Source organism: Chelonia mydas, chromosome 24 (assembly GCF_015237465.2).
Source record: "Chelonia mydas isolate rCheMyd1 chromosome 24, rCheMyd1.pri.v2, whole genome shotgun sequence".
Classification (NCBI taxonomy): domain Eukaryota; kingdom Metazoa; phylum Chordata; order Testudines; family Cheloniidae; genus Chelonia; species Chelonia mydas.
The window spans coordinates 15,635,987-15,663,053 of NC_051264.2; the positions used below are offsets into that span (position 1 = coordinate 15,635,987).

At 59.2% G+C, this 27,067-nt stretch overlaps 2 protein-coding genes across 5 annotated transcripts in view; one reads left to right on the top strand and one right to left on the bottom strand.

The window, feature by feature from the left end:
- The window catches only part of LOC102937842 (B-cell receptor CD22), a 280,912-nt gene that overhangs the window by 119,968 nt on the left and 133,877 nt on the right, over window positions 1–27,067 (top strand). The gene's annotated exons all lie outside the window — the stretch shown is intronic.
- Window positions 381–26,813, bottom strand: MAG (myelin associated glycoprotein). Of its 4 annotated transcripts, none has more exons than XM_037883426.2 (12): window positions 26,199–26,813; window positions 24,872–25,064; window positions 17,340–17,407; window positions 13,737–13,811; window positions 11,363–11,731; window positions 10,330–10,626; window positions 9,702–9,959; window positions 9,055–9,315; window positions 7,841–8,128; window positions 7,379–7,475; window positions 6,017–6,116; window positions 381–3,402 (listed from the first exon to the last, which is right to left on the bottom strand). In XM_037883426.2, exons 4-12 carry the CDS (start codon window positions 13,780–13,782, stop codon window positions 3,238–3,240), a joined length of 1,881 nt encoding a protein of 626 aa, XP_037739354.1. In that variant the 5' UTR covers window positions 13,783–13,811; window positions 17,340–17,407; window positions 24,872–25,064; window positions 26,199–26,813; the 3' UTR covers window positions 381–3,237. The 4 variants fall into 4 exon arrangements, with proteins under 4 accessions (XP_037739354.1, XP_037739352.1, XP_037739353.1 ...); XM_037883428.2 differs by lacking the exons at window positions 24,872–25,064; window positions 26,199–26,813 and adding exons at window positions 4,490–4,529; window positions 23,203–23,379 and having other exon boundaries at window positions 3,270–3,402; XM_037883424.2 differs by lacking the exons at window positions 24,872–25,064; window positions 26,199–26,813 and adding an exon at window positions 23,203–23,871.

Consider the following 27,067-nt stretch of genomic DNA (forward strand, 5'->3'; position numbering starts at 1 on the left):
GCTGCCCTGAGGCATCGGAGCCAGCCTTGTCAGGGGAGAGCACCTCCACCCCACTCCCTGCAGCACAGCGCCCCCTAGTGCCGCGCTGGGGCATCGGGGCCAGCTCTGACTGCCATGGGAGAGCCCCCACCCTGCCCCTCTGCAGCACAGCGCCCCCTATTGCTGCCCTGAAGCATCAGGGCCAGCCTTGTCAGGGGAGAGCACCTCCCCCCCGCTCCCTGCAGCACAGCGCCCCCTAGTGCCGCGCTGGGGCATCGGGGCCAGCTCTGACTGCCAGGGGACAGCGCCCTCACCCTGCCCCCGGCAGCACAGCGCCCCCTAGCGCCATGCTGTGGCATTGGGAAGACCCCCCGAAAGGGAACACAACGCTAGACACCATGTGGATTTGTAAAATACATTTTATTTCCTTCGGAATACAAAGTCTGCTGGGTTAAAGTCATTAAACAGTTGGCACCTCACGGAACGACGATACACAACGAAACTGACATAGTCGTGGAATTAATCCAGCTCTCCTGATATGTTCGCTAGCCTAATTCTACCTGGGAGCAGGGCTGCCTAAGCCCGTGGCACAATTGTGTCCTGTAACACACGTACACACGCGCACACACGATACTACAAAGTTACTGCGCTAATCCTGGCTTCAATTATTTTTTATAGTCTTCCCTATTTACATAGAAGCCAAGAACGGGAATTGTCCACACGACTTAGTGTAAATCGACGGAGGCGGTGTTCTGGGTTAGGCCGCGGCTCTTTTCCCAGCGCTGGGAGCAGAAAGCCAAGCGAGAGGGGTGGAAATGGAAGCCGATTAGAATTTACATTTTGGCTTTGGTGGCGGGGGAGGGATTCTGTGTTTTCAAACCAAAGAAGGGCTCTGAATCCGAAGAAAATGGCAAAAGTTCCTGCAAAGTGAAAATTGCGGGGGAGGGGGGGATTTCTTTTTGGGGGTCAATGGAAACTTTTTGTTTCCATTTCAGCTTTTTTATTTCCAAATTGACGTCGTTCTGAGTGGTAGAAACAGGAGTGTCGGACGTACAACACGGGCGGGAATTGGCCTGCTCTGGGGAGGCCGAAGCTGGAGAACCATGTTTGGTTTGGGGCGCTGTCCATTCAGAAAGGGGTGGCCCGAATGGAGAGTCCGGGGGAGAGCCAGGAGTTCCAGAACGGGGGTGGGGAGGGCGCGCCCCAGGGCCATGACCCCATCACTTTCTACCGGCCGTAAGGGTCAGCAATGAGTGGGGGGAGAGGGGAGCAAGGGCGGGGGTCTTGAGGGGAACAGGTGGGGTGGGAGCAGGGCCCCGGGGGAAGGGGCAGGGTGGGGGTGGGGAGAAGGGGAGGGGCCTCAGGGGGATGGGGCGGGGCCATGGTTCAGGCACTGGTGGCCCCCCCACTTTTAGACAGCTTCCGCTGCTCCTGGGGAGAGTAGCAGAAAGGATCAGAGGTTTAGAAAACTTGACCATTGAGGAAAGAGTAAAATAACTGGGCCTGTTTAGAGAAGAGGAGGCTGAGGGCAGACCTGAGAACAGTCTTCAGACCATGTTCTGGGCAGGGGAGATTGAGGTCAGGTATTAGGAAAAAACTTCCTAACTATCCAGGGGTGTTCAGCTCTGGACTCTGCTTCCAAGGGAGGTTGTAGGATCCCCGTCAGTGGAGGGCTTTAAGACCCAGGTTCGAGAAAAGCCTGACAGGGATGGTCTGGGGCTACTTGGTTCTGCGTCAGTGCGGGCAGCTGGCTGCCTCGCGAGGTCCCTGGATCCTTTCCACCCTGCCCTCATGTCAACACCATTTGCGTGGTTCCTCTACCTGCCAGAGCTCTGTGAAGTGGCCTCGCTATTATTATACCAGTGCCTCAAGCGCTGTGTTTGATTTGACATCTAATCACGTCACATCCAGCTAATCAATAAATAGAGCCTCGATCCGGGTGCCTGGAAGGGTTAACAAGGTTAGGGGGAGGTTTCTGGGCAGAATTAAGCGCTGGTTAGAGAGTTTCGACGTTGTTAGTCTGGGCTTTTTATTTATTTCGTTGTCTATCATCAGGCAAATATCGGTTAAAAAAAATGACACCAAAAATAAATGACGATTTGTTTTAAATTCCCCCCAGGATGGCTGGTGCCGATGGATCATAGAATTCCAGGGGATCGGACCCAGAACGTGAGCACCTGTTTATCCCAGTGGGAAACAAAGATTACAGCTGCGGGGTTTTTTGGACTCCTGATTTACATCTGAGCCACCCAGAGATTTCCCCCCGGAATAACTATGTCAATTAGACGTGTGATTTTCTACTGATCTAGGTAGACCACTAGCACAAGCCCTGTCTATGCCAGTACAGCGTGGAGGCAGTTAGCCCTGTAGGACAGGGCTTTATCCCAGTCTAGTGTCTTCCCCTTCCTGGCTGGGGATGGCTGTGCTGGTCTCAGCAGATTTATACCACAGACAAGTCTTTACGCAGAAGAAAAACCATGTTGTTCCTTCCGCACGTGGAAAGACAGATTGGGGGAATTAGAACAAGGACTGGATGGGTTTAGGGAGGAGCCGGGCCCGTTTTGTACAGGGTCCACCTGGGCTATCTAGGCAGGTACTTGCGTGGCTCCTAGAGAGATAGCTCAACGGGGTAGTTAATGATTCAACAGGGCTTTGGTTGAGCCTCCCAAACGGTTCCAAATTTAGCCTCACAAAAGCCCCAGGGTGGGAGGGAATTATGAGCCACATTGTGCACAGGGGAAATTAAGAGATTGTGGGGAAACTGAGGCACGCAGAGAGGTTAGGACATACCTCAAGGTAGCACAAAGTCTGTAGCACAGGTGGGATTGAAACCCCAGGTCTCCTGGGTCCCAGTGCAGGGCCAGACCCACATAACCAGCCATAGGGCTGTCAAAGAAAGGGCCCCCATCAGGGTATGAGGCGCTGCCCAGACACACAGCAAGAGATAGTCCCTGCCCCAGCTGAGATCGGAGCCACGTTGTGCCAGGCGCTGCGCAGACACACAGCGAGAGACAGTCCCAGTCCCAGCTGCGTTCAGTCCGAGGTCCTGATTGCAGTGGGTGGGGTTTCCATGGCAGGGGGCGTGTCCTGCCATTAGTGGGCGTGGCAGGACCTGCACTCTGCAGGGGGTCGATCCCGGTAGGCGGGGTTTCCGGGAGGGCGGCATGCCTGGTGATTTGGGGGCACAGACAGGTCCTGTTTCCGGCGGGCGAGGTTTCCATGGCAGAAGGCGTGTCACTGGGGGGAGGCGGGGGGCGCTCACTTGACGCGGATCTCTGCATACTCCGCCAGCTCCTCCGTCAGGGTGTAGCTGTCCTTGGTGGCCAGTTTGGTGAAGTCGATGTTGGCATAGTCCACGTTCAGGTCCAGGGAGCCCTCGGGCTTGTTCAGGAGGTGTTTGTCGGAGGCCAGGCGCCGCTCATACTGTGGGGGAAGCAGAGCAGCGTCAGCCTGGGTACGATTGGCGTGTTCACCTGTGGGACTCCCTGACACTGGAGAGTATAGTGTTAGCCTGCAGGACTCCCTGCCACTGGATATTACAGGGTTAACCTGTGGGATTCCTTGCCAATGTATATTATAGGATAAACCTGTGGGACGCCCTGCTGGTGAAAATTATAGGCTTATCTGTGAGACTCCCAGAGCCTGGATATGATAGGATTAGCTGTGGGACTCCCTGACACTGGATATTAACCCACGGGAGTCCCACCTACTGGGTATTATGGAATTAACAATTGGGGCTCCCTGCCACTGGATATTATAGGATTAACTCACAGGACACCCTGCCACTGGGTTTTAGTGGGGTTAACCATTGAGACTCCCTGCCACTGGATACTAGGGGTTCAACATATTGGATTTGCTTCAGGAGGATACCATTGGGGTTAGCTGGTCCAATAATACCGTAGTTTACCTAGAAAACTCACTGCCACTTGATCTTACTGGGATTAGCCCGTGGGACTTTATTGGCATTAACCTGGGGAACTAATAGCTGCAGGATCCTTTCCAAAGGATGCATTCCTAACCAGAGCTCTCCTGGGCAGGGGGTGCCAGGGGTGCGAGGACTGTCCCATGTGGGGGTGAGGGGCAGTCTGTTAAGATTTTACGCCACAAAGAGACGAGACCACGAAACAAGCAGAGGGGGAAAGGAAAACACCACAACGCTGCAAGGGACATTGCTGCCAGGACAAGGGGCTGCCAGTGTTCCAGGAAGACCCCCATGCCCTGCCCCACAGCTGACCTGTGAGAGCTACCCAAGCAACAGGATAGAAACCAGAACCAGTGCCCCCTAGAGGGAAAAGGCCCCGTGCCCTATTCCCCACCACCATGAGCCCAACAGTCCCCGGCTCTCGGGCCACATCGGAGCCAGTGCCCCCTAGGGGAAAGGCCCTCTGTCCCATTCCCTGCCTAGCCACTCCACTGCATGACTGTGGGGTGCAGAGGGGGTCCCCGTGTCCGAGCCGAGGTGTGACGCACACTGGTGGGGGGTGACACAGACTGGGGAATCCAGACTTACCCGGGGGTCAGTGGCTCTCCAGGGAGCAGATCTCCTTAGACTAGCGGAGAAGGAAGAGCAGTCACTGTGTACCTGGGGGGACGACCCCTTGCTGCTGCCCCATATGGAGGATGCCTCTGGGGAGCACCTCCGAAGCTGCAGCTTTATGGACTGGGTCTGGGATGCAAAGGGATGGAAGAATCCCTTCCCCCACCCCATGCACCAGCCTGGGGCTGGATCATAGGAACATAAGAACGGCCAGGCTGGGTCAGACCAAAGGTCCATCTAGCCCAGTGTCCGGTCGTCCGGCCGTGGCCAGTGCCAGGCGCCCCAGAGGGAGTGAACAGAACAGGTCACCATCCAGTGATCCAGCCCATCGCCCATTCCCAGCTTCTGGCAAACAGAGGCCAGGGACACCATCCCTGCCCATCCTGGCTAATAGCCATTGATGGACCCGTCCTCCAGGAACTGATCTAGTTCCCTGAGAGGGGAAAGGCCCCCGTGTCCCATTCCCCACCCCCCTGAGCCAGCCAGTCTGGGCTAGGTTTCCTCTCCGGTTATGGACACTAAATAGTGACTGACAACATAGAGGGATCAACTTTATCTAAACTATACATCCCCATCCACCCCACTCCACTTATCCACCCCTATATACACCCCTTCCTCCATCCATCCACCCCATACACACCCCTCCATCCATCCCTCCACCCCTATATACCTCCCTTCATCCATCCATCCACCCACCCCCATACACACACACCCTGCATCCACTCCTATATACACCCCCCTCCCTCCCTCCCTCCATCCCCATCCACACCTCTTCCCTTATCCACATTCCCTCCATCCATCCATCCATCCAACCCCATACACACCCCTCCCTCCATCCATCCACCCCTATACACAACCCTCCCTCCCTCCCTCCATCCCCATCCACACCTCTTCCCTTATCCACATTCCCTCCATCCACCCCCATACACACCCCTCCCTCCATCCATCCACCCCATACACACCCCTCCCTCCATCCATCCACCCCTATACACAACCCTCCCTCCATCCATCCATCCCCATCCACACCTCTTCCCTTATCCACATTCCCTCCATCCATACACCCCCATACACACCCCTCCCTCCATCCATCCACCCCTATACACAACCCTCCCTCCCGCCCTCCATCCCCATCCACACCTCTCCACTTATCCACCCCTATACACACTCCCTCCCTCCTTTCCTCCCTCCATCCACCCATTCATCCTCACCAAAATCTCTCCACACCCCTCCCTCCATCCACCCACCCCTATACACACCCCTCCATCCATCCATCCCTCCATCCACCCATTCATCCGCATACACACCCCTCCACTTATCCACCCCATATACACCCCTCCCTCCCTCCCTCCACCCCCATACACACCCCTCCACCTATCCACCCCTATAGACACCCCTCCATCCATCCATTAATGCCCCCCCCCAAGTACCCCTTCCTACCCACACACACAGCACTCTGTCCACCTCCATGTTCTCCCTGCCATGCCAATCCCATCATCCCACCTCAGATTTGTCCAGGGCCGCCGGGGGCCGGTACTCGCCGCTGTACGCCATGGGCGGGTGCTCCAGCTGCACGAAGCTGGAGTTTTCGTTCACGTTTTTCCTGGGGAGAGAGAGACGACACAGACACCTCTGTCACTGGGCGACCCCCACAGTGGGGGCGGGGGGGGGGAGATTCTCTGTCACTGGGTGACCCCCTACAGTGTGTGTGTGTGGGGGAGATTCTCTGTCGCTGGGCGACCCCCACAGTGTGTGTGTGGGGGGGAGATTCTCTGTCGCTGGGCGACCCCCACAGTGGGGCGTTGGGGAGATTCTCTGTCACTGGGTGACCCCCACAGTGTGTGGGGGGGGGGAGATTCTGTCACTAGGCGACCTCCACAGTGGGGCGGGGGGGAGATTCTCTGTCACTGGGTGACCCCCACAGTGTGTATGTGTGGGGGGGAGATTTTCTGTCAATGGGCGACCCCCAAAGTGGGAGGGGGGATTCTCTGTCACTGGGCGACCAACACAGCGAAGGGCAATGCCCTGTCACTGGGCGACCCCTCAGCGCTCCCCCGTATCTCATTACTCAATTAACAATCTGCATCGCATAACTGCATCTGCATTAACGACATAATTTAATAATGATCTTAATAATTTAAAGGTAGCAGTTTGCTCCTGAGGTATCAGTGACTGACAGTTGCTAATGAATTATCAATCATTAATTACCCACCAACCATCTTTGATTAGGATCAATTCATGGCTAATGCCCCAGACTGGTCAATAGGTGATTGCTAATTACCGAACACGGATTAACATTGGTGCTTCGTGAATTATGCCATTCGTGAGTCATTAGAAATGCCATTTAACCAGCGATTGTCGGTTACTGATCTGGATACAAATGTGTATCCTTCTCCTACAAAAATGCTCCTTAGTTTTAAGCGAAGAGCCGTCATGTGTGTTAATTGTTATTCTGCCTTTATTTGGAGAGACAAAAAATGGTGGCCTTCCCCTGCCAAAATCGCCCTTTCCGTCGAAAATCAACGACGGAGACGCGTTTAAAACGATTGCGGGGAACGACACTTATTTCGGTGCGAGGCCATTCGCCGCCCGCCCCGGTCAGAGCGCCCCTCATTTGAAAACCCAACTGGATCGGAAGACCCGCTTGGTGATGGCAGTTAGGCCCAGGGTTGGTCCAGGAAGGATTTCAATCGACTGACGCTCAGAACAGCTGCTCTCCCTTTAAGGGCAGTTCTGCCTCGTACTGGCAAGAGGACGGTCTGCGATCCCATCTGGCTCTGGCCTGGATTCGGGCCCCGGCGTCACCCCGCTCCCGGGACGCCCCGTTTGTTAGTGCAGCTGAGTCCCGGGGGGCTCCGGACTTACTTTTTCCGCGTCTGACTCACGTAACACACGGCGGCGATGAGAATCGCAAAGGCCACCACGGCGCCCACCGGCCCCACCTTCGCCCACATCAGATTGTCTGAAAGCAGCATGCGGGCTGGGGTTAGTCCCGGCCTTGCCCAGCGGGGGGCGCTGTGGGGAGCGGGGGGCAGGGGAGTGCTGGCCATGGAGGGAGCTCTCGGCTACCCCAGCCCCGGCCACTCCCAGCAGGGGGCGCTGTGGGGAGTGGGGCAGGAGCACTGGCCGTGGGGGGAGTTCCTGGCTACCCTAGCCCCGGCCTCTCCCAGCAGGGGGCGCTGTGGGGAGCGGGGCAGAAGCACTGGCCGTGGGGGGAGCACCCAGCTACCCTAGCCCCGGCCTCTCCCAGCAGGGGGCGCTGTGGGGAGCGGGGCAGGAGCACTGGCCGTGCTCCCAGCAGGGGGCACTGTACGGGCGGACACTCACTGGAGTGGTGGAACTGGAGCTGCTGGTTCTTGGTGCCGTACAGGTTGCGGGCGGAGCAGACAATGAAGAGCTGCGAGTCCGGCTCCCCGCGCAGCGTCAGGATGCTGGTGACTGTGTAGCCCGTCTTCTGGGAATAGACGAACTCCTGGTCAGTCTCGTTGACCGTCACGTTCCGGGTGGGCAGCTCGAAGGAGATCACGGGCTCCGGATTGGCCAGCACGGCGCAGACACACTGCACCGTGTCCCGGGCTGCCGTGCACTTCGACTCCACGAGGATTATGGGAGCGACTGCGGAAGAGAGACACAGCATCAGCATCGAAGAGATGCAGCCAGCTCTGGGGTGGGGCGGCTGGGGAACAGCCACACATAACGCTGCACAAGGATGGCCTGCCCCAGAGCTGCCTGAGATGCAGCCTCATCTGGGGTGGGGCAACTGGGGAACAGCCGCACAGCGAAGCTACATGGGGACAGCTCGCCTGGCACTGAGATGCAGCCAGCTATGGGGAGGGGCACCTTGGGAACGGCCACACAACACTGCATGGGGATGGTCTGTACGAGAGCTACCTGAGATGCAGCCTCGTCTGGGGCAGGATATCTGGGGAACAGCAGCACATAACATTGCACGGAAACAACTAGGCTGGAGCTGAAATGCAGCCAGCTCTGGGGCAGGGCAGCTGGGGAACAGCCACACATAACGCTGCACAAGGATGGCCTGCCCCAGAGCTGCCTGAGATGCAGCCTCATCTGGGGTGGGGCAACTGCGGAACAGCCGCACAGCGAAGCTACATGGGGACAGCTCGCCTGGCACTGAGATGCAGCCAGCTATGGGGAGGGGCACCTTGGGAACGGCCACACAACACTGCATGGGGATGGTCTGTACGAGAGCTACCTGAGATGCAGCCTTGTCTGGGGCAGGATATCTGGGGAACAGCAGCACATAACATTGCACGGAAACAGCTAGGCTGGAGCTGAAATGCAGCCAGCTCTGGGGCAGGGCAGCTGGGGAACAGCCACACATAACACTGCGCAAGGATGGCCTGCGCCAGAGCTGCCTGAGATGCAGCCTCATCTGGGGTGGGGCAGCTGGGGAACAGTCACACATAACGCTGCCCAGGGGCAGCTCGTCTGGTGCTCAGGGGCAGCCACCTCTGGGGGGGGGAGGGTAGAGGGGGGAAAGCCCTGACACCCTCTGGCACCGGGCATGGGTGACTCACACTCCACGGTGAGGTTGAAGGCGGAGCCGCGCTGGCCGTACTGGTTCTCCGCCACACACCAGTACTCCCCGTCGTCCTCGTGGGTCACGGCGGGGATCTCCAGCAGCAGCTCGCTCTCGTAGACCACCGTGGCCACGATCTGCTTCTCCTTGAAGATAGTGATGATGGGCTCCGGGTTGCTCTCGGTGGTGCACAGGATAGTCACCGGCTCCCCCTCCACTGCCACCACCGAGGAGTTCACCGACGGCTTCCGCGGGGCGTCTGCGAGGGACCCACAGAGCCAGAACTATAAGCAAAGTGCCCCACTCCCCTCTCAGAGCCAGGACAGAACCCAGGAGTCCTGGCTCCTAGCCCCCCCCCACCCCGCACTCTAACCACTAGGCCCACTCCCCTCCCAGAGCTAGGATGGAACCCAGGAGTCCTGGCTCCCACCCCCCACCCCCGCTCTAGCCACTAGGACCCACTTCTCCCACCGCTGGGAGATAGAACCCAGGAGCAGCCCCCGCACCATCCCCGCTCTAACCACTAGATCTCAATCCCCATTCCCCTCCCAGAGCCAGGATAGAACCCAGGAGTCCAGGCTCCCAGCCCTTCCCCCGCTCCACTCTGACCACTAGACCCCACTCCCCCCCACTCCAGGCACTCACACATGATGGTGAGGGCCAGGGAGCGGTTCACCCGCCCATACACGTTCTCGGCCACACAGGTGTAGATCCCGTCGTGCGCATGAGTGACGTTGTCCAGCTCCAGCGTCAGGTTGGTGGATGGCTCCTCCCGCAGCACGGCTTCCTCCTTGAACCACGCCAGCAAGGCCAGGGGGTTGCTGTCCACCACGCACGCCAGCACCACATGGGAGCCCTCCGTGATCTCCAGGGACGAGTTCACCTGCAGGATCCGAGGCACGTCTGCGGTGGGGGAGGCAGAGTGTCCTTAGCCTGTGGGACTCCCTGCCACTGGAGGTCAGCAGGGATAACTTGCGGGACTCCCTGCCACTGGGTGTTAAGGCCATGCTACCAGGTATTAGTGGGGTTAACCCATGGGACTCCCTGCCACTGGAGGTCAGCGGGGATAACTTGCGGGACTCCCTGCCACTGGGTGTTAAGGCCACGCTACCAGGTATTAGTGGGGTTAACCCATGGGATTCCCTGCCACTGGGTGCCAGCAGGGTTAACCCGCAGGTTAACTCCTCCTGCTCTAAGCACTAGCCCCCACTCCCCTCCTGGCGCCAGGGCCAGAACGCAGCAGGCTGGCCGGGGGGCAGTTCTGGGGACTCACACTTGACGTCCAGGGTGGCGAAGGCCTCGAAGAGGAAGGTGGTGTTGGGGTAGGTGACCTGGCAGCCCAGCTCGTGCCCGTCGTTCTCCCGCGAGGGCCGGAACTTGAGCAGGGACACCTGGCTCCAGGTGCCGCTCTCCTCCTCCAGCTGGCCGAAGACAGCCTGCTCTTCCAGCACCTCGTGGTGCAGCCAGCTCACCACGGGCTTCATGGTGGGGCAGTTATCCGGCACCACGCACCGCAGCTCCGCCTCCGTCCCCACCACCACCGCAGCCGGGGGCACAATGGTGGGTTTGTCTGGCGAGGGAAGAGGCTGGGTAAAGCCAAAGACTCGGGCCAGAGCCATAGAGAGAACCCAGGAGTCCTGGCTCCCAGTCCCCACCTCCCCGGCTCTAACCACGAGACCCCACTCCCCTCCCAGAGCCATAGAGAGAACCCAGGAGTCCTGGCTCCCAGTCCCCACCTCCCCTGCTCTAACCACTAGACCCACTCCCCTCCCAGAGCCACAGAGAGAACCCAGGAGTCCTGGCTCCCAGTCCCCACCTCCCCGGCTCTAACCACGAGACCCCACTCCCCTCCCAGAGCCATAGAGAGAACCCAGGAGTCCTGGCTCCCAGTCCCCACCTCCCCGGCTCTAACCACGAGACCCCACTCCCCTCCCAGAGCCATAGAGAGAACCCAGGAGTCCTGCTCCCAGTCCCCACCTCCCCTGCTCTAACCACTAGACCCCACTCCTCTTCCAGAGACGAGAAGAGACCCAAATACGCCCTGATGCAACAGTAGGGGGGTGCTGAGCTCCATGGCACAGGGTGCAGGATTCACTGGGGGGGGGCCTCTCTCATCACTATTAATTGAGCCCCTAGAGGGTCAAGGGCCCCGTGCCCCATTTCCACCCCCCACGCCTCCCCCCCAAGCCAGCCAGTCCCATGCCCTGAAGCTGGATGGCAGCTGGCGCCCCCTAGAGGGGAAAGGCCCCATGTCTCATTCCCCGATTCAGCCGTCCAAGGGGCCTGGCCCAGCGCCCCCCACTCACTGATGATCTCCAGGTTGCTGTGCTCCGAGTAGGTGTACTGGTTGTAGCCGCCCAGGTCTCCGCGGAAGAAGTACTTCCCCGCCAGCTCGGGGCTGAGGCGGCCGAGCTGCAGGGTGCAGTTGCGGGCCTGGAGGTCGCCCAGCAGGCGGGTGCGGCCCTGGAAGCTCTCGTGAACGATGCTGGTGCGCGACTTGTACACCACGGGCGGGTAGTTCCGGGGGTAGGGGCTGTTGAAGTACCAGATGCCGTGCACGGCCGAGGGGCGCAGCTCGTCCGGGTAGTCGAAGCGGCACGGGATGGCCACACACGTGCCCTCGAAGGCCACAATGGTCTGGGGCATCCACGCGCTCCACGGCCCACCCAGGGTGCCTGGCGGGCAGATGGGAGCAACAGGCGCTGGGCAGTGGGGCCAGGAACCCACACGCCCGTCCTCTTTGCCCCCAACCTTTCCTGCCATGGTCCGGTCTCCTTCCTGTCGATTTCCCCACTGCCCTCTTCTCTGCCCAGCTGCCAAACCCCGCTGGGCCCTGGTTTGTTACCCGTCTGTCCATCCCTCTCTATCCATCCATCCCTCCATCCGTTTCCATCCATCCCTCTCTCCACCTATGCATCCATCCATTCCTCCCTCCCTCCACCTATCCATCCATCCCTCTCTCCATCTATCCATCCATCCCTCTCTCCATCCCTCTCTATCCATCCATCCCTCCATCCATTTCCATCCATCCCTCTCTCCACCTGTCCATCCATCCATCCATCCATCCCTCTCTATCCATCCATCCATCTCTCCACCTACCCATCCATCCCTCTCTATCCATCCATCCCTCTCTCCACCTATCCATCCATCCCTCTCTATCCATCCATCCCTCTCTCCACCTATCCATCCATCCATTCATCCCACTCTATCTATCCATCCCTCTCTATTCATCCATTTATATCCATCCATCGCTCCCTCCCTCTACCTATCTATCCATCCCTCCCTCCCACAAAACATTTATCCACACTTCCGTCCAATGAACCATTTATCCATCTACCCACCCAGCCAGCCAACGGTCCATCCACCCAATCATTTAACCATCCATTCATCCATCCATCTGTCCATCCATCCATCCAAACAATCCACCATTTATCCATCCACCTACCCACTCAACCATCTGAACCAACCATTTGTTCATTTAAGCATCCACTCAACCAACCTACCTTCTAACCATCCATCCCCCTATCCACCCATCCAATCATCCATTCATCCAACCCACCATCCAGCCATCCCTGCTTTCATCTCTCTCTAGTTATTTCTCAGACACCTGGTGGCACCGTATCTAAACGCCACCCCGGCAACAAGTACAATTCAACTGACATAAAATTACAGTTCTGACTCTCACGGCCTCCTCTTTGAGTCACCCCAACGGATCCTGTTCCAGCGAGGAATGCCTGCCTGTATGTTCCCCCCAGCAGGGTCCCCGATCATAGAACCATAGAATAGCAGGGTTGGAAGGGACCTCAGGAGGTCATCTAGTCCAACCCCCTGCTCAAAGCAGGACCAATCCCCAATTTTTGCCCCCGATCGCTAAATGGCCCCCTCAAGGATTGAGCTCACAACCCTGAGTTTAGCAGGCCAATGCTCAAACCACTGAGCTATCCCCCCCGAGCTATCCTGTGAGCACAGCCCAAACCTGAGGCCTTTGGGAACCCTCTTCCGTCAGAGCTAGTTCCGGTGGACCTAGTTCAGGGCTTTTCCCATGCTGGGAATGTTAGACCTGAATGAACACGCACCTGACCTTGGAACTCCTCCCATGCCTCAGTTTCCCTGCTGACCCAACCACCCGCTTTCAGTGCCCAGTTCGAACCCGGATCCTACTGCCCAAGCTCTCATTGTGGGAGCCTGGCTGCTGGGGTAGGGGAGGGAATATCTCATGGAGAGCATCCCTCTTTTCCCCCACAATGTGGAGAGCTCCCCAAAACACACACCCGCAGCCCCCCGCCTTGGAGGACACCCCCCGCCCCCAGCAGGGACTGGGTAGCTTGTTCTCCTGGGACCACCCAGCCCTCAGTCCAGGGGTACAACAGAGCTAAACCAAGGTCCAACAAACTCAGCTCACGCGCCAGGAAAATTTGAACCGCCGACGGTGAGCTGATTGGCGGGGCTGGAAATCAGACGCACCATCCCGCCGCTTGGCTAAGTCTGTGTGATGATACAGGGCGAGTGGACAGTTCATGCACTGAGGTGTACGCGCCACCTACTCCCCTTTGGCTCAGGGAGCAACAGCTCTGGCTGCTCGCTCCCGAGAGCCCCAGGTTCAAACCCACTCTCTGGAGACAGGGCTGTAAAAGACAGGAAATGGGGCTGTGGATTGCTCCCTTGGGGTCTCCTCGGTACCTCCAAATAGGATCCCGAAGGTGAGCAGAGTGCCAGCAGCCTTCATCTTCTCAGGGGGCAGCGACGTTGTGTCAACTGGGGAGAGAGAAGAGGGGCTTAGATGAGGTGTGGTTGGTGTTTCCCCATCTCACCCCCAGGGCAAATGGGACCCGACCCAGGAGAGCTCACTATGTGCACAGGGTGGGTCTGATCCCATCCAGCAGGGGGCAGCATGCACCCCAACAGAGCAGATTCATCCCTCCCAACAGGAGGCGCTGGGGCCTTTGAACAAACAGCCGGCGAGTTTCTTGGGGAGAGACCAGGGCACACGGGCACCAAAACTAGAGGTCATTCATTGCAAGCAGCAACTGCTGTGATGCCCCCTAAGGGCCATGCTGGGGATAGAACCCAGGAGTCCTGGCTTCCACTCCCATGCCCCACCCTCTGCAATCAGACCCTTTCCCTACAGAAGTAAGGATGAAATTAACTGGAGAGAAACTTTCAGGGTGGATCTCAGGGGACAAGTTCCCCCAATGCAGGAGGGGGGGGAGGGAGTCTCTGAGGTTGGGAAATCACTTCCCAACAAGGGGAAGGAAGTGGGGTCTAGTGGTTAGAGTGGGGGGGCGTGTTGGGAACCAGGACTCCTGGGATCATTCCCTGACACTCAGGAGATTTAACACCAGGCCCAGGGAGATGTTGCCCCACAGGCTCTCAGCTGTGACTCCAGCAGGGCAGGGAGATCCCTGGCCCAGGGCGTGGAGGGGGTGGAGGGGAAGTGGGGTGGGGAGAGAAACGCAACCTCAGCCCCCCCCAAGGAAACATGGGAACCGAGCAGTCGCTGCTGTTCTCACAATGGCCACAAGATGGCAGTGGGGCCTCGCCACTGCACACACAGCGCACTAGTAGCAGAGCCAGGGAGAGAACCCAGGAGTCCTGGCTCCCAGCCCCTCCCGCCTTAGCCCCCACTCCCCTCTCAGAGCTGGGGGGAGAACCCAGGAGTCCTGGTTCCCAGCCCCTCCCGCCTTAGCCCCCACTCCCCTCTCAGAGCTGGGGGGAGAACCCAGGAGTCCTGGTTCCCAGCCCCTCCCAACTTAGCCCCCACTCCCCTCTCAGAGCTGGGGGTAGAACCCAGGAGTCCTGGTTCCCAGCCCCTCCCGACTTAGCCCCCACTCCTCTCTCAGAGCTGGGGGGAGAACCCAGGAGTCCTGGCTCCCAGCCCCTCCTGCCTTAGCCCCCACTCCCCTCTCAGAGCTGGGCGGAGAGCCCAGGAGTCCTGGCTCCCAGTCCTTCCCACCTTGACCCCCACTCCCTTCTCAGAGCTGGGGGGAGAACCCAGGAGTCCTGGCTCCCAGCCCCTCCCGCCTTAGCCCCCACTCCTCTCTCAGACCTGGAGGGAGAACCCAGGAGTCCTGGCTCCCAGCCATCCCGCCTTAACCTCAAAGACAGTCCCCGGGAGGACACAGACGCTCCCTTATGAGCCAGCACAATTCCCGGGCTGGCCGGTTCCAGGGAGGTGACTCCGATGGGCCAACAGAGCTGCGGGGGCGGGGGGGGGGCACCGTGGGGAGCTAGCGATGGAGCAGCCCTGGTAGACACAACGGCCATGGGTTGGGCCCCCCGACCCTGGTGGGCCTTGAGGGCCCAGGCCTTGAATGGTCACCATGACACGGGGCCCGGAAGGGGTGGCTAGGGCCGACTCTACCAGGGCTTCCCTAGGCCTAGACCTTGAGTAGCCCCATGGCATGGGGGGGAAGGAGGGAAAGGGGTCTATGGAGCCAACCCTAGACTCTGAGTAGCAACCAGGTCCTAGGGGAGGGGGTAGAGAGGTCTGTGGGGCCAACCCAACTCAGGCCTAGGCCTTGAGTAGCCCCACGACATGGGGAGAAGGGGATGAGAGACCTGTGCAGAGAGGCCAACCCCACTCAGGCCTGGAGCCTGCCTTAGCCCCGCACCCCTGCCCCAGCCCCGAGCTCCCGGAGCCTGCACTCTGCACCCCCCTCCACACCCCACCCCCTGCCCCAGCCCGGAGCCCCCTCCTGCACCCTGAACCCCTCATTTCTGGCCCCACCCCGGAGCCCACACCCCAAGCCAGAGCCCTCACCCCCTCCCGCATCCCAACCCCCTGCCCCAGCCCAGAGAGGGTGGGGGAGAGCGAGCGACAGCGGGAGGGGGGATGGAGTGAGTGGGGGTGGGGCCTCTTGGAAGGGGCGGAGCAGGGGGCGGGGCCTCAGAGAAGGGGCGGGGCAGGGGTGTTTGGTTTTATGTGATTAGAAAGTTGGCAACCTTAATGAGAGGCCTATAGGGCAAACTCTACCCAGGCCTTTGCAGGTCAGAGGCAAGATGGCTGCCGGGCAAGATTGCTCCAGCCCCTTGCCCTCATCAGGCCCCATTTCCATGCTTCCGCCGCTCTCCAACCCCCAGCTCCCTGGCACAGGCTGGTTGCCATGGCCCAACCCTGGCGTGAGCCCCATGGGCCGTGGAGCCAGCCCCATCCTGATGTAGGGCAGCCCCGTAACCCTTCGGGGGAGGCCTCCGCCCTCCTGATCCTTCCCCCACGGCTCCGCCCCACCCCACTCATTCCTGATCCTCCCCAGAACAGCTCTCCTGATCTGGCCCCCAACACCTCTAGCTGCTCACCCCCCAAAAAATCCTGACCCCCATTTCCCCTGAAGCCATGAGCAACCCCCCTTTTTCCCCCCTGAATCGCCTCAACCCCTCATGCCCCCTGTGGCCCCATCTCCAAATCCTGCCCTCTGCCCCCCCAATCCACTGGCCCTCCATCTGCCCCCCTAAATTCCCTGAACCCCTCCAGTCCTCAACCTCTGACCCCCCCCAAGCCCCAGACCAGCCCCAGCTCTAGCTCCCCACAAGCCCTCGCCTGGCTCTGTGCCCACCCAACACTCCTCCCACCAGTCCCGTCCCCTGGGGGGCAAGGGTCTCCCATCCAAGCCGTGACACACACACCCCTGCTGCCCACACTTAGCTGGGGAGAAAAGCCAGGGGCAGCAGGCCTAGGCGAGGGGGTAGCCAGGCAACGCGGGGTTCGGCCTCCCGGTCGTGGGCACGGCTGCCATCCATGGCTGGTGATTGGCACCAGCTTGGGTTACACACACTGAGAGAGCTTATCAGGAGACCGTGGGGGGGAGGAGGGGGAGGGCAGGACGCCTGATTCCGGCTCCGGGAGGGGAGCGGGGTCTAGTGGTTAGAGCGGGGGTGGGGGTAGGCACCAGGACTCCTGGTTCTTTTGATCAGTAGTGATTAGCACAACCCCACCCCGCTTGCCCACACGGGTCCCAGGGAGATAAACAGGCGACTTCTCCCCATATGAGAGACAAAGGCCTTTGTGCCTCCCGAGGGAAAATGTCACCAGAGCTACGAGGCTCATTAATCACCCAGAGTCTGGACTCCCAGCCCCCCCCTGCTCTAACCACTAGACCCCACTCCCCTCTCAAAGCCGGGGACAGAACCCAGGAGTCCTGGTTCCCAGCCCCCCTGCTCTAACCACTAGACCCCACTCCCTTGTCAAAGCTGGGGATAGAATCCAGGCATCCTGGCTCCCAGCCCTGCCTGCTGTAAGCCACCCGAGCCCACTCTGGCACACGGCGACGCTCCGCATTCTCATACCTTTCAGTGTCCTCCGGGCTGTCTAACCCCTCGGCGACTCCGACATGAAGTTGGCAAAATCCCGGCACCTGTAACCGAAGGGACCGGTGGGGTCAGAGCCACAGATGGACCCCAGAGTGATCAGAGAGTCCCAGGTCCGAGGCAGCGGCCGGAACAACGCCCCCCCTCTGCACAGCTGGGACTGGCCGTTCCAGAGAGACGCTCTAATCTGGTTCAGCAGGAAGTGGGGGATACCAGATTAGGGGGACCTCAGATCTGATTCCTGGCAGTGGGGAAGGGGGACACTGGGCTACCAGGCCCAGGGCGGGATACCAAGTTAGGGAGGCTCCAAATCTGATCCCTGGCAATGGGGAAGGAGGACACTGGGCTAGCAGGCCCAGGGATTGATCCGGGGTGGCAGGGAAAAGGGGAACCCCAGGCTAGCTGGTGACTGAGCTGGGGCAGCAGGGGATACCAGTGCAGAGAGCTCCCAAGATGTGGCGCCAGCCTCCCCCTCACGTATCCCACCGCTGGCTCTCAGCGGGGCAGTGTCCCATCCTGGGCCAGCCGCTGGCCTGGCATCCCCTCCTGCAGCCGGCGAGCCGGGGTGCCGGTCGCTCTGCGTTTCTGCGAGTGAGCGGAGCCCACACACAAATTCCTCCGGCTCAGCGTGTGCGTGGGGGGGACCTGCCACCGGGAGGGGGGGGAGGGGGAGCTGGCTTCACGTGCTGGCTGCTACTCCCGGCACAGCTCTCTGCCTCCCGGGGCTGTGGGGAGGTGGCCCCACAGGGCCCAAGCGGGTCTGGCCCTCGGGTCACACTGGGCCGGAGGAAGGATAGTTCGGCTCTGAGTTTATTCATGCATCTTCCCCTGAGAGGAGATCAGAGACCTCAGGACTCCTGGGTTCTCTCCCAGCTCTGGGAGAAGAGGAGTCTCATGCGTGAATGGAGGGTGGTGCTGGGAGCCAGGACTTCTGGGTTCTATCCCTGCCCCTGGGAGGGGAGTGGGGTCTAGTGGTTAGAGCAGGGTAGGGTGACCAGACATCCTGATAAAATCGGGACTGTCCCGATTTTTAGTTCTTTGTCCCACATCCCGACCGATGCACGGTTGGGACGCCATTTGTCCCAATAGTGCTGCTTTGGCCGCTCCGGTGGTTTTTTTGTTTGTTTTTTGTTTTTGCTTCCCCCATGTGTCCTGACATTTTGTCCGTTTCATCTGGTCACCCTAGAGCAGGGGGGCTGGGAGCCAGAACTCCTGGGTTCGATCCCTGGCAGATACAAGCCCATGGCAGTTTGTACTGAGGACCCGAATTTCCCTGGCCAGGGTCACATGACACCCTCACCCCGTGGATTCATTCCAGGGGCAGGAATTCCTGGCATGCCTGTCGTGTGCTGCCAACACATTTCCCCCCCTACGCTTCCCCAGCTCCCTCCCTCCCCGCGCAGGGGAGACACAGCTGGGCACAAAGGAGCCCTGTGTAATGCCCCCACACTGGGCACACGCTGGGCACACCCAGAATCGCTCAGCTGATGGACCCGTGCCAGTCCTGGGCTCTAATTCACAGCATTCTCTTCGCAAAAAGCGCAAACACTTGGAAATGTAAGGACAGGGAGGGTTGCCTGGTGCTGAGATGCAGCCACTTCTGGGGAGGGGTAAATCTGGGGAAAACAGCCGCACAGCAATGCCGCACGGGTTCAGCTTGCCTGGCAGTGAGAACCCCATGTGGCGTCACTGTGCGGCTGTTCCCCAGCTGCCCCAGCCCAGAGGTGGCTGCATCCCAGCTGTGGGGGAGGCCTGCTCCATGCAGTGTTATGTGTGGCTGTTCCCCAGCTGTCCTGCATCTCAGCGCCGGGCAAGCCATCCCCGCACAGTGTTGCTGTGCAGATGTTCCCCTCCTGCCCCAGCCCCACCCCAGAAATGGCTGCATCTCAGCACTGGGCGAGCCATCCCCCTGCCTATGCGGCTGTTCCCCAGCTGCCCAGCCCCAGAGGCTGCTGCATCTCCCGCGTGGGTGGATTGAATTTTCAAGGCTCTTTGCAAAAATCGCTCCTGATCTCTGAGTCATCGAGGCTGATTCTGCTCCCAGTTACACCCCCCGGGCTCTGCCTGACTGAACTGGTGCCAGGGGAGCCAGGGCCGCAGGATACAGCCCCTAATAATTATAAGGATGATGACGCTTCGCTCCACAGAGCAGATGGCAGCCAGCGCAGCTGACTTCAGCTAAGGAACAAATTCTGTCTGCCTGTACCCATGTGACGGGCATTGCCAGGGCCAGTTCCCAGCTCCGGCTCAGAGCCAGCCTGATGGACCCAGCCCTGAGCCAGCTTCCACAGGAAACCTGACAGCCCCTAGGGCCAGGGGAATAGCGGGGGGGGGGGGGGGGAGGGGGGGAGTAATCCCACTCCAGGCCCAAGTGGGAGGAGATTAGACAGATAGAGAGGTAGGATGGATGGATGGGAAAATAAAGGAGGCAGGGAGGGATGGGGAAGCAAAGGAGGGGATGGAGGGAGGGTGTGTATATGGATGGATGGATGGGGAAGCAAAGGAAGGGATGGAGGGAGGGAGGGATGGATGGAGGGAGGGCATGTGTGGATGGATGGATGGATGGGGAAGCAAAGGAGGGGATGGAGGGAGGGAGGGAGGGAGGGCATGTATGCGTAGATGGATGGATGGATGGATGGATGGATGGGGAAGCAAAGGAGGGGATGGAGGGAGGGAGGGCATGTAGCTGGATGGATAGAGGGATGGATGGATGGATAGGGAAGCAAAGGAGGGGATGGATGGATGGAGGGAGGGAGGGATGAATGGAGGGTGTGTATGTGTATATGGGTGGAGGGAGGGAGGGAGGGTATGTATGTGCATATGGAGGGAGGGAGGGCATGTATATGGAGGGATGAGGGAGACCCTGGTATCCGTGGCAGCTGGGCTATGACCCCAGATGGTGACACCGACAGGCATCGGCTGATCCGTCAAACTGCCGACCTCCCCCAGGCCGAGGGAGCTGCTGGTGGACTGAGTGCCTGGGTCCCCCTCGGGGTGGGGGTTGTACTGACACGAGACAGGGCAGGGCCGTTAAAATGCAACACATCAGCTAAGTGCAAGTCCAAGCCCCCTCTGGTGACCTGGCCCACACTGAGGATAAAAGCCTACTGCTGCTGCCAGCTAATGGAGCGACTCCTTTATGCCACCTAGAGGATAACAACCCTGCTACTGCTGCCGGCTAATGGAGCAAGTCCCTTTAGCACCATCTCTAGTGCATCACAGCCTGGCTGCTGCTTCGTTAGTCGGTGTTCGTGCGTTCCACAGGCAGGTTCCTGGTTCAAAGCCAGCTCGGCCTCACAAGCGCATGGGGCAACTTCACCCCAGCCGGGTGTGCTGCATCGAGGCCAGGGTGAATCTGGGGGAGCCGTTGTGGGCACTCGCCCTGGGATGCTGCTTTCAATCAACAGCCTGTCTGCACAGTGTGCGTACGTGTGTCTCAGATCCCTGCCTCCAGCGTGTGTCTGTCTCCGGGGTTCCCCAGCCCCTCACGTGTTCTCCCAGCTGCTCTGCACCGGGGTGGTGTGTGTGTGTGTGTGTGAACGATCCCCCTCCCAGCAGCAGCTGTGCTCCTGCCCACAGCTTCGGGGCTGCTCGCTCATGGGTGGGGGAAAGGATTCGGGGGCCTGGCTCTCAAGGCCTTGGCAGTGCCCCCTGCTGGCAGGGGCCGATACAGCCAGGACAGTGAGTGTGAGGAGACCCCCCTGCTCAGGGGAGACAATGATACATGTGAATCATTCCTCTGTCTACCCTCCACTGCGGCATCTGTCTCTCTAGCCCTCCACTCCCTCCTGGAGCCTGGGACTGGACCAGGAGTCCTGGCTCCCACTGGTAGGTAAAGGCCCAGACTGCATGGCAGGTAACTTTGGAAAAATCACAGCCGTAGCACTGGGACTGAGAGACTAGGAGGGGAGCGCGGGTCTAGTGGTTAGAGCAGGGGGGCTCGGAACCAGGACTCCTGGGTTCCATCCCTGGCTCTGGGAGAGGAGCCGGGTCTCGTGGTTAGAGCAGGGAGGGCTGGGCGCCAGGACTCCTGGGTTCTATCCCGGCTCTGGGAGAGGAGCGGGGTCTAGTGGTTACAGCGGGGGGGGGGGGGGGCTCAGAACCAGGACTCCTGGGTTCTGTCCCTGGCTCTGGGAGAGGAGTGGGGTCTCGTGGTTAGAGCAGGAGGGCTGGGCGCCAGGACTCCGGGTTCTGTCCCCGGCTCTGGAAGGCAAGTGGGGTCTAGTGGTTAGAGTGGGGGGGGGGGGGACTGGGCGCAGGACTCCTGGGGTTCTGCCCGGCTCGGGGAGGGGAGCGGGGTCTCATGTTGGGAGCAGCGGGCAGAGCACATTTCTCTCTGGGCCCCACTCCCTTTGCCCCTCGAGGGCTGGTTCTCGAGCACCCGGCTCCATGCGGCTCGTCACAGCAGGTGGTGGCAGCCCCCGAATGGCACAGCCTGGCAGCGCCACGCGGCGCCCCTCCAATAACAAAGCTGTTTGTCTGGGGCTGGGCTGTGCAATCTGCTTGTCACATGGCCGGGGCAAGGGGGCTGCGGGTTGGGAGCGAGGGGCACCGGCAGAGCTGGGGGGCAGGGTGGAGCCCAGAGCTGGGTTAGCAGGGGCTGCGGGTCAGGAGTGAGGCGCACCAGCAGAACTGGGTGTGTCTGAGCACTGCCCCCTGCTGGATGAGATCTGTCCCCTGCCAGGTGAGGCAGGTACCCAGCCTGGTGTCGTGTTGTGATTCTCTGTGATGTGTTAAGGGGACTCGCTCTCACGCATCCCGTTGTCCCATCCACACAGGGGTCTCAGACATACCAGGAGCCCTGGCTCTCCCTGTTACTAAAGCACCAGGGAACCATTCGACAATAACAAACCAGGTTCTGCTTTCAGGAGAGACCCTACAATAACAAACCAAACCACACCAACCCCGTGCATGGAGACCCTACAATAACAAACCGGATTGCACAGCCCAGTGCTCAGGAGAGACCCTACAATAACAAACCAACACACAGCCCTCAAACTCACAAGTCTTTGCAGCCCCAGAGCTAATGCACAGCCCACACTGTTTAAAATGCAGATTCTGGTGCAACCTTAACCAAGGCAGAGTCAGCACCCAATGGAGTTGTTAGAATCAAAGTGACCCCTTGCCTGGCTCTGAGATACAGCCACCTCTGGGTGGGGGCAGCTGGGGAACAGCCACACATAACACTGCAAAGGGATGGCTCACCCAGCACTAAGATGCAGTCACCTTTGGGCCACGGCACCTGGGGAATTGAGGCACAGAGCAACCAGGTACCTAACTTCCAGTGGGGAGTCTGGGGGCAGCACTAGGAACTGAACAGGGTGTCACCGAAGTACTAGGCTGGAGCCCTGACCACTGGCCCATCCTTCCTCCCTGCTCCTGAGTCTGTCGCCTAAGATCCGCGAGTCTGATTTGCTCGGGAGAGAAGCCAGGGCTTTGGGGTAACATGGGGCCAGAACTTGGCATCTCTTGGTTAAAGGCAGCTGGGCTGAAACTCCAGAGTTCCTGGCTGGGAAGTCACTGCTGTTACACTGAAAGGGAAACTGAGGCTAACAGAACCCAGGACTCCTGGCTCCCAGCCCTCCCCCAGCTCTAACCACTAGACCCAACTCCCCTCCCAGAGCAGGGGATAGAACCCAGTGCAGCAACTATCCATCAGCCTCATAAAAGAGAAGCATTAGCCCCTCCCTTTAAGATCCTTAATTGCGCTACATTGGTTCCTGACCCTGCCAGCCGGGCTCCCACCCATGCCCAGAAGCATAAGCGTGACCACCCCCCCGGTTCTCCTGTCACCAGCTTCTAATGCTGCCCTGAAGCCCCCTTGTCTCTTGGAGACACCTACCCGGAATCCACAGGGTGTCTCCAAGCGTCCGATCTCCGGGGTCCAGCCGAGACCTGGGAAGGGTTTATGTCCCTGGGATGGGTACCAGCGTCTGCCAGCCTCGATGGCCGGCTCCCCAGAGCCAGATGGGCACGATGAGGAAGTGACAGAGCAGGCACCCAGCACAATGGCTCCCTTTGTAGGGGAGTTCGGGACCAGATGTGGGGCAGGGCTTCTGTACTGATGGGAGGAGCGGCGGGGACGGGGGGAGGAAGGAAAAGGGAGTTGGGGTGGGATCTGGGAGTCAAGGGGGCTGGGGCCAGAATCTGGGGTGGGGGGAGGAAGATAGGCAGGAGGAGCTCCCCCCTCCACACACATAGAGCCCCCCCACGCCCTCCAGAGCCCCAATAGACACACACACACACTAAAATACAGCCCCCAGTCCCCCCCCAAAACAGCCCCCAAGCCAATGTTCCTCAGCTCCCATCCAGCTCCAGGGCATGGCTTGGGGGGGAATGGGGCACAGGGGCTTTTCCCTCTAGGGGGCACCAGCTCCAATTTGGCCCCAGGGCGGGGACTGGCTGGCTCAGGGGGGCAGGAAATGGGGCAGGGGGCCTTTCCTGTCTGGGACGGGGCTGGGAATGGGGAGCTCTGCATCCACAACCATCAGCCCTTTCCCCAGGGCAGATGTGTCTGGCTGGGATCTGGGGCTGAGACCTCGGCCAGCGAGTTACAGGGGGGGCTCTCAGCAGAGGCTGGATTCGCCCCAGGGATCGGCGGCGAAAGGCCAGCGAGCAATCCGCGCCCAGCCAGCCCCCAGCGTGGCTCATCGATGCTCAAAGGCCAACCCTGCCACGCTGCCGGGGGGACTCAGACGCTGCAGGGGCAGCTGGGCCCACGACGCCACTGGTGGGCTCCATAAAGACGGGCAAAACTTCACAAAACGTGGGCCCGGTGTAGAGCCTGATCCTTTAGGAGCCACAGGTCCCGGGGCCAGCCAGCGCCGCGTGCAATTGATTAGACACAGCTGAGATGCATCAGGTGTTTTCTAGGAAGGACTGAGCCAGGGGTGGTGGGGGGATGCAGGAAGGTGGGTAGGTGACTGATTGATTGATTGATTGATTGGGCTAGCTGCGCAGCTGAGTGAAAAGCCCCTGTAGCCTGCGTGTTATGTGCTACACTGCCAGTGTTGTTTGAGTGAATAAAGCAACGCCCTGGAAAAGAGACCTGAAAGAATCAGACAGACCTGCCGTGGCATAAGAAGCGTTCGAGGAATCGTTGCGTTAGATTATACCCAATGGGGCAGCATAGCCGGATCTAAAACCGAGATCTCCCATGCAGGGTGTTTGAACCAGGTGCCCGGCTGGCCAAGGACAAGCATCCTTTGGAAGGAAGATTTCCATGAAGGAACAGTGTCCTTGGCAATTTTACTCGCCCCTGTTGCTACACTATGTATATATATAGGCTTGGGAGGATTAGCTTTTTATCGGTAGATGTCGATTTCACCATACACACGCAATGGGGTTGCCACTTTTGGTTGGACGTATTCCTGGAGTTTCATCACGCAACATACTCTTTCATTAAAGGTTACTCTTTCGTTCCTGGAGGCTCCAGGGCAATCCTGGAGGGTTCATGACGCTACACACAGACTGACGAAAAATGATTCCCACCGACAAAAGTCCAAACTTACCGACAGGCAAAGTAAGAAAACAGCAGCTTGCGAGATTATCACCGTTTGATTTCGGGGGGTTTACTGTGTATATCTGGAGCTGTGATGTTGACAACTTGTGTTCAACGGCTAGAGAGCTTTGTTGTTTTGAATCTCCGCGTCCAGAAGGGGCCGTCAGTGGCAGAAGACGCTCGTGGAAGGACGAGGTGGTGTCCTGGATGGATCGAAAGGAATAGTCATCCCTGAAGAGGTTCACTGAGGATCATACAGAGAACTCCAGAGATGGAGCTGCCCCATCAGAAGGAGATCACTGAAGGACCATTATGTCACTGTTGTTGTGATTATTTGTACTGTCGTCATGCCTGACAGCACCAGTCCTGGACCACAACCCCACTGTGCTAGGAGCTGTGCGTTATCATTTATTAGGTGCATTACAGGAGCAGTAAGCAGCCTTAGGCATGGCCCACAGCTCCATTGTGCTAGGTGGTATACATTATTAGTGCATTACAGTAGCATGTAGGCGCCCCGTTAGGGACCAAAACCCCATGGAGCTCAGCATCGTATATTACTGCTGCTATTCATTAGGTGTATTATGGTAGCATGTAGGCACCCCAGTCAGGGACCAAAACTCCCTGCTGTACATTAATAGTGCAATTTATTAGGTATATTATGGTAGTGCCTAGGCCCTCCATTCATGGCCCAGGGGCCAGTTGCGCTAGGCGCTGTACAAACACAGAACAAAAAAAAAGACAGTCAGGGAGGGGGCCGGTCTCATCACATTGCAGCTTGCTGACACACATCTGCAGCTAGCCCCGGAGCTGAAGTGGAAACTGAGGCACGAATCGCCTGCTGCCAGATTGGGCAGGCAGCAAGCTGAACCCAGCCTGCCTGCACCGATGCAACACGTGCCCGACCCAGCGTGCCCTAGTGCAGCATATGCCAGCTGCTAACCCTCTGCTTGCCTGCGGTTTAAATCCGCCTGCGTGCGCCAGAGACCAGGGCAAGTGCTATGTGGCAGCCAGCAGGATAGTGTGCGTGCTAGTTCCTGTCATTAACCCGCCTTTCGGAGACGTGGTAGCTAGATGGACGGAAGAATTTCACCACTGACCTAGCTGCGTCCACATTTCAGATTAACAGCCGTGTTAGTCTGTATTCGCAAAAAGAAAAGGGCTTGACCTCACTAACTCGCACCAGGTCGATCTGATTTCTAGATGTCAATTCAATAGCTCTTCCCCCTTTCTGCTGTTTACCCTCGAAACGTTTGGTGGGCTAAGCCAGCCAACCTCTTTCAGTCAGTCCCCTCTCCTAAGATCTGCTCTGCATTCCCCTGAGCCTCGGAGCCACCCACCTCCACGCCTGGTCCAGCGTGAAGCCAAGGATTTCGAGATGAACTTCATCCATTTCTTGTGTGGCAGCCACCAGGCCAGAGGCCCAGAAACCTTCCTTCGTGGTTTGTTTGACCTCTAGCGTGGTTAAGCCAGCTGCGGCCCCGGAGAGCCCATCCCCGCTGCGTCCTGGCACACGTCTCCCAAACGTTTGAGGTGCCACACCCTGCAGGTGCCCAGTGCAAAGCTCCGCTCTTGATTCATGCACGCACGTTCCCGGGGCCCGCCCAGGGCTGGATTCAGGCAGTCAGAGAAGTGGCCGTATCTGAAGACCCCCTCGGTTGGCTGGCCCCTGGCGCGGGGTGAGAAAGCTGGTGGCAGTCACGGAGCGTCCCTTCCTGCTGGACGGGCGCACAAAGGCCGTGCTTGTGAGCGCCCATGAGTCACGGCGATCCTGCGGAGCAGTGTGACTGATTCATCGCGCAGACAAAGGCAGCAAGGAACAGGATCACCGGCCACCGACCCCTCGCAGTTGGGAGCAGAGAATTGGCTAATTGTTCCGGGCAGCGGGGTGGGTAATTAACTCACCCCAGAGTGTGCTGGCCGGACCCATCTGGATACCTGCAGCCATTCTCCTCCTTCTCCCCTTGTAAACACAAGGCAGCAGGACATGGGAGAGAGTGGGGGGAGGGGAGGAGTCAGGACTCCTGGGTTCTGTCCAAAGCTCTGGGAAGGGAGTGGGGTCTAGTGGTGGGAGCCGGGAAGGCGGTGAGTCAGGACTCCTGGACTTTAGCCCCAGATCTGTGAGAAGAGTGGGGTTGAGTGGATAGAGCCATGGGGAGGGCAGCTGGGAGCCAGGACTCCTGGGTTCTATCCCTAGTTCTGCTCCTTA